The 15455-nt window shown below is 38.9% G+C and overlaps 1 protein-coding gene across 2 annotated transcripts in view; it reads left to right on the forward strand.

Moving 5' to 3' along the window:
* LOC117385002 (probable G-protein coupled receptor 158) overlaps positions 1 to 15455 on the forward strand; it is a 46076-nt gene that overhangs the window by 22043 nt on the left and 8578 nt on the right. Inside the window, exons 4-7 of one of the 2 annotated variants that reach the window (XM_033982214.2) lie at positions 1488 to 1687; positions 3030 to 3098; positions 11442 to 11551; positions 12856 to 13094. In XM_033982214.2, the coding sequence (XP_033838105.1) occupies positions 1488 to 1687; positions 3030 to 3098; positions 11442 to 11551; positions 12856 to 13094 (618 nt within the window). The remainder of the gene's footprint in view (positions 1 to 1487; positions 1688 to 3029; positions 3099 to 11441; positions 11552 to 12855; positions 13095 to 15455) is intronic. The other variant, XM_055228583.1, reaches the window with a different exon arrangement.

Raw genomic sequence — 15455 nt, forward strand, 5'->3', positions numbered from 1 at the left:
ATACAAGCGGCCGAAATGGGTTTCCTCCGCAGAGTGGCCGGGCGCACCCTTAGGGATAGGGTGAGGAGCTCGGTCACACGGGAGGAGCTCGGAGTAGAGCCGCTGCTCCTACACGTTGAGAGGAACCAGCTGAGGTGGCTCGGGCATCTGCTCAGGATGCCTCCTGGACGCCTCCCTAGGGAGGTGTTCTGGGCATGTCCCACCGGGAGGAGGCCCCGGGGAAGACCCAGGACACGCTGGAGGGACTATGTCTCTCGGCTGGCCTGGGAACGCCTTGGGGTCCCACCGGAGGAGCTGGAGGACGTGTCCGGGGTGAGGGAAGTCTGGGAGTCCCTGCTTAGACTGCTGCCCCCGCGACCCGGCCCCGGATAAGCGGAAGAAAATGGATGGATGGATGGACAACTTATGTAGAATTGAAAAGCTCTCCTAAAGCATAGTTAAGTAGTTGACACATTCTCTCTGTAGATTTTAATCATTAGATCAAGAAGATTAATGAGACAACAAGCTGAAATAACAATTCAGACCAGACTTCTTTGCTATAACAGTTTTTCTTTTAGTATTTGTCAGTGTAAAAATGCCCCTGTGGTGACGTGGCTGGTGCTGTGTGTGCATATTGTATGAGCCCTGGGATTTAGCCGGGGTTACAGCTTATCAAGCATGAATCCACAACAAGCTGTTCACAATATTTCTCTAAAAATAAAGAATAACAGGATTATAAATCCACTATAGTGGTGTTTAGAAAGCAGCCCCCGTCATATTAGCCTTCACTGAGAGTTGTGTGATTATAAAAATACTTATGCATAGGCTTTAGTTCATTATTTTTACCCTGCATAACAATACACAATACTTCCTTAGCACTATACGTTATGTTGGAGTAATAGTACTAACTGCACTAACAATTGTTTAAAGACATAATTCAATATGAATAATCCAATTCTTCACTGATACTAAACTTCATAGGACTTCAGTAATTGAGTGAATTGACTGATTCACACATGAGTTCTCATGCGCTCACATCAGGCTCTATCACATTTCCTTTTGTTCATTGTTGTTTCATAATAACTGGTGGTTTCTTTGTCATTATCTCTTCAGCTCAGTGTGATTGAGATGATGATGTTGTCTTGCTGATCAACTGAGCCTTTAAAGGAGACATGAGTGCACCAATACATTTGAATTAATTACAAGCAAATCTGCACAAACCACTGACTCAGAGCAGCCATTTGAGCATCAACCCCTAAAGTAGACATGTTATGTAACGTAACTTACATAACATGCATTGATCTGAACTGTGGTAAACAACAGATTTTCATTTATGTGTTTCTGATGTTGGAAAAAAAAAAAATTGGCTATGTGACATTTTTAAACATTTATGCATGTATGACCTGGAGTCTGAATCGTGAACAGAGCAGTGAGTTTTAAAGTCTATTGTACATAATATGTCCCCTTGAACTAACTTAATGTATGTAATGTCTACTGTGTTTCTGTAGGTAAAGACAGAGATGACCCCTCAGAAGGCTCCACCAGGTGCCTGCCATGTCGGGACGGGTGCCCCTTCTGTCAGGACGACACACCATGTGTGGTGCAGGAGGATGGGGCGCTCAGGCTCTCTGTGGCCACTCTGCAGGGGCTCTGCATGCTGCTGGATCTGGCCTGCATGGTGGCCCTGTATCACCTCCGCAGGAATAAGGTGAATGTTTTAACCTGAGCCTAATGTAGGCTGGTCAAATGCAGTTAAACCTAATTATAACTGTCTTCTATCTTAGACAGCAAAAGAGTTTTATGGTTATTTTGAATGTAGCTCCTCATGCATTTAGTATAGTGCTAATTGTGTGCATTATTTACAATTATGTCATTATTTGATGTGTGTAACAGTTTTTTGGCGGTCTTTTATGTGACAATTCTCTTCCCCCATATTCAAAAAAATCAGAGTTCATTTTTGTGGGCATCACAAAATTTTGTCAAAATAGGATTGGACAGCATCTCTGGAATAATATTTGACAAGAATCAAAATTAGCTGGTTAGTTTATTTTCTTCTGTCAGTTTGCATAATCATGAATCATGTTACAGTGATTCATGAATAACACAAAAATAACACATAACACTTCAGTTATTCTACAGACGGAAGAGGTTTGAGGTTTAAGAGACAGAGAGAGAGAGAGAGACACAGAGAGAGAGAAAGAGACAGAGATAGACAGAGAGACAAAGAGAAACAAAGAGAGAGAGAGACAGACAGAGAGAGAGAGAGAGACAGAGAGACAGACAGAGAGAGACAGAGAGAGAGAGAGACAGACGGAGAGACAGAGAAACAAAGAGAGAGACAGAGAGAGAGAGAGACAGAGAGAGAGAGAGACAGAGAGAGAGAGACAGAGAGAGAGAGACAGAGAGAGAGAGACAGAGAGAGAGACAGAGAAAGAGAGACAGAGAAAGAGAGACAGAGAAAGAGAGACAGAGAAAGAGAGACAGAGAGCGAGACACAGAGAGCGAGACACAGAGAGCAAGCCGGAGAGACAGGGACAGACAGAGAGGGAGACAGACAGGGGGAGAGAGAGAGAGAGAGAGAGAGAGAGAAACAGACCGAGAGACAGAGAGAGCTAATCTTTGTGTGAGCTCTTGAGAATCACTGTCCGATAATTACCCACAATCCTTGGGCAAAACTGGCTTGAATTTTCCTGTTTTCTATTTATAGTCTTTCACATTGCCTTGGTCTCTCCCACATTTTTCAGTTCACAAGGAATGTCCCAGAAGACTTATGAATTTACATAAAAGACCCAACATTTTCTTGTGGAATATAACACGGTAATTAAATGAACCCCAGAAACACGGTGCCATCACTCACTTCAGGCAATAACAGAGAAATACCAGTTTAACGATGCTGTGTTTGCTCCCAACCAAGTGGTAGATTGTAATTCAGTAAGTTGCCTGCAAACACGTTCAAACAAATTCACATTTATCATGGGAGTAAAAGAAAATAGATTGAAGACTTTTTTTTTTTTTTTACTATGGATTGACTGAAGTTCCCTTTCACACAGAGCATCCGCACGTCTGGACTGATTCTGCTGGAGGCCATCTTATGTGGGGCTCTGCTGCTCTACTTTCCAGTAAGTATTTTATGGTGTATTTTATGGTGTATTCTAAGCATGTCTCACAAAGCCATCCCAAAAATTGAGGGGAGAGGGGCACTTTGTTTTCATTCATTGCCTTATTCAGTATTTACTATGAGGGTTTATTGTATGTATTTGCTGTGTCTCTGTGTCATCTCATGTAAGGTATATTACGCAAAATTGCCCCCTGTGAGCTTTTAGCCATGTTGAAAAGTTGTTACCTAATCAAAAACACTGGAGTTGTGCGCTGTTTCATCCACACATGTTTGAGTAATCCTTTATTATTAGTCTGTCTACATCTCCAAAGCTCAAAATGCTCTGTTCCACCTTGCGATGTCATGAAGCAGTAGTTTTCATGTTAACAGCTCCCTTTTACCTTTTGTTTAGTAGAAATTGGCAATCCTGGGGCTAGAATTGTCCACATGAATCTAGTGAAGGTGTATGTGCACAGTAGAGCGCTTCCTGTACTACCACATGACATCACAAGGTGGAACAAGGAGTATTTTCTGTTTGAGAGAAGAACTCAGCCTAAATAAGCAGGTTTTGTGCGTTAAACATATGTGAATGAAACAAAACACAACTCCAGGTATGTTTTTGATGAGGAAACAACATAAAATAATGTAATATGGGCCCTTTTAAAGTGTGTTGTATCTTTCTGTACACGTGACAAGATTGCAGTAGAAATATGAGCCACACAACTGCCAGCGGTAGATCACTTTACCCCCAGCTCTTATCCAGCATCATCAAAAAGCATTAGGTTTATAAGTGGAGGAGAAGTGTACCGACTGACTGCTGTTAGACCCATGGGTAGATTTTATTCAACAAGCCAAACAGTAGTAATAATAGTTTTTGGGAGTATTGTCTATAAGCAGATTAGTAGCGTAATGTTCTTTTTATAAAACTTAAATTAATTTTTAATACTCCGCAAACTATTAAGACATTAGGCAGGACAATAGCAACAATTTGTATATCACAAGTCGTAAAATGTAATTCAAAACGCTTTACGGAATAAGAAAGATCAAAACATAAATAATCATCATAAAATTAAGAGAAGGGTGCAGAATATACTTTTTTTTCTGTAAGATTTAAAAATAACTCTAAAGGCTGGATCAACTCTAGTCCCTACCCCCTCACTCACTTTAATCCAAGCTGTAGCACACTCATTAAGAGAGAATCGACAGTCTTTAATTTGAATTGATATTGTGGTCGTTTTTGTGGTTGAGTTTGTCGAACCATTAATTTTCGCACTAAAGATTTCAATTTGATTCATTCGTTTTACTTTGCTTATGGTAAAAATAACTAAATAATAAATCTATACTGAAAACATTTGAATTTGAGCCCAAAATATCCCACACAAATGAAAGTTGTATCAGTGTCACGGATCAGAAAATGGTGTAATATGGGCCCTTTAACACTAAGCTGTAATGTTGTTTCCCCTTCCAAAACATATCTGGAGTTGTATTTTGTGTCATTCAAATATGTTTAACACACAGATGCTGAATATTTAGCCTGACTTCTTCTCTTGACTGGAAAACGCTCCACTGTGTCTTAAACTCCATACACCTTCACTAGAATCATTTCATAATCAAACTCTACTGAACCAAAGATAAAAAGAGCTGATAATTGAAACCTACCACTTCATGACATCACGAGGTGAAACAAAGCATTTTGAAGATGAGCTTTGAAGATGTAGATAGACTAATAATAAAAGATTACTCATACTTGTGTAAATATAACAAAACACAACTCCAAGTATGTTTTTGTTTGAGGTAACAACATTCTAACATGGCTAAAATCTAAACAAGAGTCAATTTTGGTGTAATATGGGACCTTTAATAGTGAAAAATGACTATTCATATTATGGAGTTAATCGCACCATTTGACTTAGACCATGACTAGCTTGTGTAGTTGGCGTCATTATACACACATTAGTTTATATACATGCTCCTATGGCAGTATGCATTGTGCTCTTGTAAATTTGCACACGGCCCACACTGCACCTGGTGGGCTGCATCAGAAGTCCATCTTTAGCCCACAAACAGATGGTTGAAACCTGCGTGCCATGTCGGGAGATATCTGATGTAGCGGGGGAATTTACTCTCCTCAAATACCCGCGCAGACTGCCAAAGACAAAGGCCTGGGTGGATTCCTGCCATTTGTTAAAAAATATGAGACCAGAAAAATGGAGGATGAGCTTCAAAGGATGATCTGACTCTGCGGAGGAGAGGGTTTTGTTGTTATCATCATAGATATATTTACATTGGAATCAGGCATCTGTCCAATCAAAGTAGCCAGTTTTTAAGTTGAAAATATTGTATTATTGTCCCACTTCTGACACCAATAGAGCGTTCTGATGTAAGGATATGTGCCACTGATTGTTTATTTTCTGTACACAAGGGCTACCGTAGGCTGTAACAAGAGCAAAAACAAGAGCAAAAAATGCCAAAACAAGAGCAAAAAACTGACCAGTAACTGACAAACAGAACCTTCACATCAACTTGTGGGCATAGCAACCTAGTGTCACATCAAAGTCTTGGGTTCAACTCCTGGTTTCTTTGTGGAGTTTGCATGTTTCTCCCTGTGTCTGGGTGGTTTTCCTCTGGTTTTCTCCTACAACCTAAAATATTCACAGTATGTAAAATCCTCCTCTTGATCAAGCCCTGTTCAAGATCTGGAAATAGGTCCCCAGGCGCTGCACTGAGCATAAACTGTATAAAGAAGTGTACTAAGTAAGTGTGACGTCACCCATAGCATTCGGCTCCAGTCAAATGAAGGTCATCGAGGAAAGCAGTTATAGGGGCAAATTTGGAGTCAAGTTCCACATTTGGTATTCCAACTACTAGTGTCATAGCAACCAAAGAGCCAATCCAGTATGAAGCTGCTGAAGGTAACACCCATCCCCGCTCGCACTGCTGGTTTAACAGGGAATGAACACTTAGCAACACTGTCAATCAAACCTTTTGCTAACCTCAGGGAAAGAAAGCGCCTGATATTAATGTTCTTATCCTAATTCATGGACAAAATATGGAAATAAAAATGCCAGGATCATGTAGAGCGGGTTAATATGAACATTTAATACCAAAATGTCGAGCCTGACAGCAGCAGTTAAAAAGAGACGGGTGACAATTTTTCGGTGTTAAGTGATTTGGAGCCAGAAGCGCTGCCATAATCACTTCCTATTTGGAACATGGCGGCTTGTGTGTTAGCTATGTCCATTCATGTATACAGTCTATGGTACTGAGGCTGTCCACTGCTTCTGACAGGTTGCCCTCCAGCTGCAATGAAGGATGGGTCAAATGCAAAGGACAAATTTCCGTACACACAGTCCAGTTAAAACTTGCCAAACATTTTAATCTCTCTTGGATTGATAATGTTATGGCTTCAGCTTTTCAGACGTTTCATTTTACATCTATTTATCATGAACATTTTGGTGGAGCAGTGATGAAATTTGGTGACGGAGTAATGTTATAGAACCAGGAAGATGTATGACTGTCGGAGTCGCTGCCTTCACCTCATGTGACTACACCTTGGTTTGCACACATTTCTTGCTCTAAATGGATTTTTATTTTGCAGCCAACCACCCACTGCTCCATCCAGCCCAAGGACCAAAAATAGCTCCCCCAAAATGTGCTGCCACTCTTTTTGACTTACACACACTTGAACACACTTAAGGGCTTTTTCCTCCCTTAGCGTCTCCGCTCTTCATCTTTTCTCTTTTAGTGGTTCGTAGAGTAGACCAAATCTGAGCTCATATGAAAGCATTGCTGAAAATAGAAATGAGTCAAACTGAAGTAACCGTAATGACCAATCATAACTGTTTGTTCAAACCAGTATAATCTTTATTCAGTGCTACTTCTTTATGATTTCTGCATTTTGGATTGGTTTTGTTGAATGTAGAGGGTTCTGTTTAACCAATCCAAACCAAGTTATGCAAAATGTAATATTCATTTTGTGTGTTTTTAAAATATAATTGAACAGCCAAATCTCACCACATAGTTAATTCAGTTATTACGTTGTGTTTTTTGTGTACTTCTGAAAATCTTGAGCTCCATATTAAGTTCAAACATCTGAGAAAAGATGCCTGTTTGAACTCCCAACAATATCGCCCTGTATGACAATTATTTTTGTTCCAGAATATGGATCCCATCTTGTGTCTGCATTTCAAATTTTCTCTCTTGTCCCTGTCGTCTCACCTCAATCTGCATACTCTCCCTTTTCTCTCCTCCCTGCCATCACACAACTGCTCAGCCCCTCTCCTCCCCGCTCAGCTGCTCAATGCATTTTTAAACACTCCATCAAGTTCTAGCACAAGTTGTTTTAAAAATACATCTACTGATTAATTGATGGCTGAGGCAAAGGAGGCAGAGCCAGAGAGCCAGAGAAACCAATGTGGCTCTCTTTATACTGTTTTATTATTGTTGCTATCCCTGGTGGGTCATAGACTGCTGTTTAGATGTGCCAGTCTGGAAGTAGGATTAAGTTTGGGTGTTGTAAGTGGCATTTTGTGAGTATGTGGGTGTAAGTGCCATCCTGGCCTAGAAAGGGTTTTGCTCAAGTGATTTATTGTTTAGTGAAATGATTAGGGGGATGTTGGGAAGAGGAAATACTAAATACTGCGGATATGCAGACACATAGGTAACATTAGCTCAGATCTGTAATCGAGAATCTGTACAGTTGAAATATCAATTTTACTATGTCTTAAAGTGGTGCTATTAATCAATGCTGCGCGCTTGTTGTCAGCTGCAAGGCCATAGCATTAATATGGCAAGTTTGTGGAGCCAATCCCCCCCCCAAAAAAAAAAATATATATATAACATTCGTTTATTATAACTTAAGATATTTATTACAAAAACAAACTTCCATAGAGTTATATAGACCCCAGTGGTGAAAGAAGCACTCAGTTTTATTACTGAAGTAGCACAGATACTGGAGCAAAAAAACAAGTAAAAGTATCACATGAAAAAATCTACCCAAGTAAAAAAAAAAAAAAATGCACTTAAATAGTTAAAAAAAAACGAAACAAAAAAAGTATTGTCAAGATTTTGAGATCGAAATGAAGCTTCACATGCATTGATTTTGAGAAAGATTTGTGCTGAATTGTTTTCAGAAACAACTCAAGCGATTTCCTGCTGTTTTTATTTGTATATGTTTTGGTCAAACTACAAATTTGTTAAAAATAAACTCCCCAGCCTTTTTAGCAGGTCTCAAACACTTGTAAAAAAAAAACAAAAAACAAAACACTTACTTTTCAGTCCAGTTAAAAAATGTAGAAAACACAGATACCTGTTCTCAAATGTAGTAAAGTAAAAAGTATCCATTTTAAATCCACTTAAGTACAGATACCTAAAATGTATACTTAAGTACAGTACTTTACTACTTTTACTTCAGTACATCCCACCATGGCCCTCAAATTCTGAATACAATCTATTTTGGGAGCAGGCTACAATAGTATGATTGGGATCCGGGAACATGGGCCACAGAGGCAAAGACCAGTAGACCAGAGCCAGGGAAAGGAGCAGGGTGCAGGGCGAGGTCCAGGAGACAAGGTGAAACACTACCATACCAGGTCGGGGAAGCCAGGCGGGAGCGGAGCCGGGAGTGCGGGAGCTGAAGCAGTGCAGGAGACAGGATCTGAGGGCGAGTATAAAATCCAAAATGAGCAGGATGCAAAAAGGCAAGGATACATGAAAAAAAGCAGGCAAGATATTCACATGGACACGCGGGCAATCTGGCACTGAGTGTCTTCTCCCAGCTCCTCTTATCCACGGCAGGTGGTGATGATTACCCTGATGGGACACAGGTGCGCGCAGGAGGAGCCGAGAGTTCCGCCCAGCTCCAGGTACAGACAGGTGAGGGAGGGGGGAGAGCACACAGGGAGGCAGAACAGGAGCAGAGATACACGCATCATGACATTAACTTTGCACATAGTTGAAACATGCATGTGCCAACAACATGGCAGCTACAACTGCCTCAACATTAGTTTGTAGTTTAAATAAACAAAAAAATGTAACAGCGTTCACCTCCAGCCTCCCTTTACCCATAATGCACTTGTGTTTATCTCGGAGAAGTTGTTATGCCACAGAGGTGAGCCAGCTGCTGATGAGTTGCTGTTTTAGTGGGACGGTAAAAAAAGATAGCAGATGAAAAGTGGTGTTGTTATTTAAGCTTAATTACCCCAGATAGCTGCATGTCTCTCGGAGGAGCACCCAAATGACAGACGCTGCACCTTAGGGACCCTGTCTCACTGTGTAATGAGTGTGGCTGCTGAACTAGATCCACCTGTTCTAAAGACACATAAATGATAGCACTCAGAATAACTGCAAGGATAAGTCAGTTTGATTTCCTCAAGCAGTCCATCGCAGGTCTTAATTAGACACACAGCAATGGGCACAGCAAATTAAGTTGAGATTGTCACTTTATTTTTCTAAAAGTGGATATAGGAAAGTGACATAGACTAGCAGGATCACTCATTATGAAAGCAAGTGCTAATCTGCCCAGCTTTGCCACAAGGAAGGTGTAATTAAAAACACAAACATAACTTTTGAGATCAAAGTCCCTGCCCTTACTACTAGAAGTGTTTTAAAATGATCAGTTTGCCGTGTCTGTCTGAGAAGGCAACAAGTCACTTTTTTTTTGTTTTTTTGTTTTAGGGTCAATTGCTTCAGATTACATACTTGTATATTTTATTCTACTTGTCTGCAGTGGAGAATGAAGTACTCGATTTTGTTACTTAAGTAGAAGTACAGATACAGAGGTAAAATGTAACTCAAGTAAAAGTACCTCGTGAAAAAATCAACTTAAGTAAAAGTATTTAAGTACCTGTTTGAAAATAAAGAGTAAAAGTATTTCACAGAAGCGTTGTTAATTTAAGTGTTAAATGATACATATTTTAGTCAACAGTAACAAGACAAATCAATTTCTTATTTTTTCCTAATGAATTTTGTGTATTTATTTTTATTTGCTTAAACCCAAAGCTTCAGTCAGGATGTTACCATGATCATGGTAAAAATAACCCCTCAGATCATATGAAAGTACTTTTTACTTTTTAGTCCTGTTAAAAATGTTGTAGAGTAGAAAGTACAAATAACTGCTCTCAAATGTATTGATGTAAAAGTAAAAGTAAACGCATCCACTGTAAAATTTACTTAAGCACAGATACCTAAAAATTCTAGAGTACAATACTTTACTAGTTTTACTTTGTTACCTTCCACCACTGTTTGTATGTATCGACTACCTCCACAGATGATAATATGACATACTATAGTAGGGCTGCAGTCCGTTAGTCCTTTAATGGGAAAGTTCTTAAACTGAGCAAGACAGTGTTTAAAGAGTGCGAGAGAGAGTTTTTAAAGGGTGCAAATGAGTGGGTGAGAGTGATGCAGATTGGGTGATTATTTATGTTTTGATATGTGTGATTTTAATATCTTTCTTATTCTGTAAAGCACTTTGAATTACCTTGTGTACGAATTGTGCTCTACAAATAAACCTGCCTTGCCTTGCCTTTAGCCGATTAATTGGTTGATGATTTAGTTGATTAATTGGCTGATTGTGTCTTAGTCAGTCAAAATGTGTATTACTTGACTAATGATTATATTTAGATTATAAGGATTTATATGGTTCAACTGCAAAGGTTAGTGCTTGATTGAGTAAGCTGAAGATTTGGTATTTTTTGGTATTTATACGTAAAAAGTCAGATTAAACTCACAATTCACAAGTTTAATCTATCTTTATATAAATACATTGTTTCCTAGTACTTATTTCTGCATAAATATTAGTTTTTGCATGAACGCCTGTGCTGTTACCTGGATATGTTTTAGTTTATAGTTTTAAGAGCTTTTGTCTCGCCCCCTTTTTGGTCAACTAATCAATCGGCAGGATATGTCTTTACTTGACCAAGGCTTTCCTTAGTGGACTAGAGGCCTACACTATAATGCTGGTTTGCTCTTTATAAATACACTGCTTTGATAAGGTTCTTATAGGATTGAATATTTACACTAATGAGTCACATGTCGCCATTAGACATCCTCTTTTATTGCTCCCGCCTTGTCCTTGACTTTGAGTTGTTAGAAGACATATACTGAGAATACAGGGGGTCTCGTGGCTTCTTACAGGGGCATTTCCATTCTTTCACATAGATAGACTCACATTATATCACAGCTCAACATGGGATTATACAGTGAGGACTTATGGGAGCTAACCTTTGCCTTTTATCTTGTGGAGGCTTGTGTTACATATGACGAACACACTGCTGTAAGGTGTCTGTGGGGGGGGGGGGGGGGGGGCTGCATGCTGTTGGATATGTGTGTGTGTGTGCATTTAAATGTGTGTGTCTTTCTCCAGGTGATGATCCTGTTCTTCAACCCCAGTGTGTTTCGATGTATCCTCCTGCGCTGGGTCCGTCTCCTGGGGTTTGCCATTATGTACGGCACCATTGTTCTCAAGCTGTACAGGTACCAAAGTGCTTCCGTTGTTTATTACCACTGTTTGTATGTGCTTTTGTGTAATAATCACAAAATAGTCAATAGTAGGGGTGGGACAAAATATTGTGCCACAAGAAAAATTGCTACAACATTATGGCAAATTTTAAAAAAATGTCAAAATTGTATCTTGTTTTGTTCTCATGGACCCAGTTTACCTCATTCACAAACAGAACATAGAAACTTGAACATGTTATTCATTTCTTGTTGTTCTGAGGCAAGTTTTGTTGCCTGTTTAAATAACGATATACTTTGAGACGATAAAGTAATAAAAAATAGTAAGGTTTAGAGCATGTAGAATATTTTCTATATTTCAGTTATTAATCTCAAGCCGCCCACAATAGCACGATTCCACATTTGAATTTCACATCAGTATGTATTCATTCTCGAGTATGTATTCAGTCTCCAACAGAAGCCTCCTCCAGCTCAGTGCAAGTGTTTCTGAGATGACAGCAGGGGTCAGAGGGCATACGAGTGTTCCTTTGGCAAAATTACCAATCTGACTTCTCTATATCCCAGTGCTTATGAGCTGTGCCCCGGGGACCAGCTCCTGTGGACCAGTCTGTCTCATTATGTTTGGGAAAAGATAGATCTGTCACTGCCTGTCTTTGAGAGGTTATATGGATAGAAATGTGTTATTCCATGTGTTATAGTCAGAAAGTGCCACACACCGAAAAGAAACTAAAGTAAGTTATCATTCAAGAAAATTTTCAAGAAATTCAGTTTAATGGTTGCTCTACTCAAGGCTACGTGTTAGGGTCTGCCACCTGCTTGTCACTTTGTAGATGTTTTAGCGTTTCCTGGAATGTTCCTGAGTATGACATTAACCTTAACTTGTTACATTTATGTTTTATTGTTAAAAATTCCTGAAAAACATGAATTATATGGTGTATGGGCTTGCCTCTCCTCAGATCTCACCTGTAACTTTATCTGCTTGTTTACATGGAAATAAGTTTAATGGAACATTCCTGGCAAAGTAATAACACCTCCACTGAGACAAGCAGGTGGAGGACCCTCCACCAGAAAACATACACCGTTTGATTACACTTGGGCTCCATGGATGTTGAATGAATGGAATGAAAGTTTGAAATGTTGGCAGTATGATAACTAATATAAGTTATTAATAAACACAACTACAACTAAAAAAAGAAAACTTTCCCAAAATATTATTAGGGAACTATTGATTCATATAAACACTGATCAAAGAAGGTAATGTTGTAAGCCTAGTTATCAACATTTCCCCTTTTGTGTGAGTTCACTGTGTATGTGTGTTTAAGGGTGCTGAAGGTGTTCCTGTCCCGCACTGCCCAGAGGACTCCCTACATGACGAGTTGGCGGGTGCTGCGTCTTCTCCTTGTCATCCTTTTAGTAGTGCTGTGGTTCCTCGTGGCCTGGACCTCGGCTGTTTGTCAGAAACCAGATCTGAACCAGGTCCTGATCAGTGCTGGCCTCACCGCGGATGGGCTGCAGTTCAGTATGTGTCTGCTGGACCGCTGGGACTACATGATGGCTGTGGGTATGTCACCAAAATAATGTCTCTGCTATAACAATACAATACATCACAATCCAAAATATAAGAATGAACAATATTTAAGTTATCTTAGACTCAACTAATCCATGTTTAGATTATAGTAATACTAAAACTTTAATGTCAAATAGCCTTTCCATATTATTCTGTCACTTTGGTTTGACTGAGATCTGAGTAAAAAATGTGACTGGTTAGAATAGTAGACAAACGTGCACCTACTGTATATTATAACTGTTGGTACCCCAATGTTGATTCCTAATTAAATGAATAAAACGTATCTTATCCAAGGGTAATCTTGCTAAATCCCCGTACTTGTGCAGACTTGTGAGCTTGTGGACTTGTGAAACATCATGCTCAAAGTCCACTTCTTAGCAAATCCACTGAGCAAGTCCAATCACCACGACCCTCCCATAGATAAAACCTGCATGGAAATCAGTGCAGTCATTCATATCAAATGGTTTTATTTGTAACAATTTCCCTAAACACTGCATTTTTCATAAAGCCTCGTAAACCTTCATAGGCTTTGTTTTTTTGTGTGTGTGATTTTTTTTTTTTTTTTTTTTTTTGCAGATGTGGTGAATAAAACTTTGTTTCATTGCTGCCATTTCCTCACAATTAATGAGCTTATAAAATCCAATTATATGAAATATGAGGACAAATGCAGCAGGCTCTTCAGTAGACCAGAAAATTTAAAAAGAAACTTTTGATTTTCAATTTGAAAAGTGTATACATTAAAATACTCTTAAATGGATATTTGATTTTTTTATTTTTTTTTTGCATAATTTATTTCTTTATTTTTATAATTATATTTTACTTTTCAAATTATTTAACAGCATACACATTTATACCAATTACTGTTTGTATAAATGTGCATAATCGCTCAAAGAAGCTAATTGGGCAATATTTTTGTATTTTTTAAAAATAATAAAAAATACTATTAGCTTTTATTATTACAAGCACCCACATGAGTTTTATTTCCTATGATTTCATCAAGTCCACCTGTCCCTAAACGCTGAGAGCTGAGTATGTGCTTGTGAACTCTATTCTCTGTGTCTGTACCCTGGAGTACACGAGTATACCTGCATACTGGGAATTGAGAAACAGCCCCTGTTTGAGTGTGGCTTTATCAAAGGTCATTTGACATATTTGGTTGTTCTTAACTTGGAAATCTGTTCAGTAATTATCTCTGAATGATTGTTGAATTATAAGTTATACATTATAAGTGAGTTTCTATTTTATATCCACAAATATTATGAAGGTTATAGGTAGGGCTAGGGCAACAATGAGAGAACTTTCATAACTCGATTTAAAGTGACAGTAAAAATGTGAAACCGGCGTATAGCCGATTGCGATGTAATATAGTGTATAAATCTTTTGAGCAGTCTGTCTGGTCCAGAGTGTGAGTTTATCAGAAATATTGGCTACAGTGTGCTGGCTTCAGTATAAATGTCCTCAGGCTTCACTGAACGCTGGGGTCAAAAGGTAGACAGACTGCTCCACCACACTGCTGAAATATCAAAACAATGTGACACAATTCAGCTTGGCTTCTGCTAAGAAAAGCCTATCCTCTTTTTGTTTCATGCAGTGATAGAGAAATGTGTGTTTTGCCAACAATCTGAACAGGCAAAGCATAAACAGGAAAGCTCTCTCTGTTACCTGTTTATTTTTGGCAGTGAACTTGAAGCTAATGTCTGCCTTCCATTCAAAATGCAGAATATTAATGTCATTCTATGAGATGGGCCAAGTGATTGTTTTTTGTAGAGCTACCAACACCTGACTAGGGCAACAGTGTCTAGTGTCAGTTATTGAACAATGAAACACAAAAATGTTCCAATATTGTTGTTCAAATAATGAATATATTGGCCTCCCTCACCCTATACATATTTTGTGTTATATCATCATCAAGTTATTAGGCTGTGGTACATGGATGCTACCAGTATTGAATGATCATAATGTATGCCCTTTCAGATTCTTTTTTACTTTGTCCCTTTCCCACAGAGCAGCAGAGTCACTTAAAGAGTCACTTCTGTGGGGTGGGGGGCTGGTGGTTTGTAGTTCACATAAAACAAATGGCCATGGATTGTACACAAGGCAATACATGACACTGTATTTGCTGTTCTCCATTATTTTATATCAGATGAAAAAGGTCAGACCACACAGACTGTTAATGTTATTGATTAGACTCCACATATGTTATCAGTCTGTACACACACAGTGGCAGAGGTATACTACACACTCATTGGTCTACATTCCCTTCTGAGTTCATTTTCTTAAACATATTTTTATTCAGTGAAGGAATTTAGTTGTGCTAGTTAGAAGTTGCATTACAGTTATTATTTTAGGGATTCT

This window comes from Periophthalmus magnuspinnatus, chromosome 17, assembly GCF_009829125.3.
Source record: "Periophthalmus magnuspinnatus isolate fPerMag1 chromosome 17, fPerMag1.2.pri, whole genome shotgun sequence".
NCBI lineage: Eukaryota > Metazoa > Chordata > Actinopteri > Gobiiformes > Gobiidae > Periophthalmus > Periophthalmus magnuspinnatus.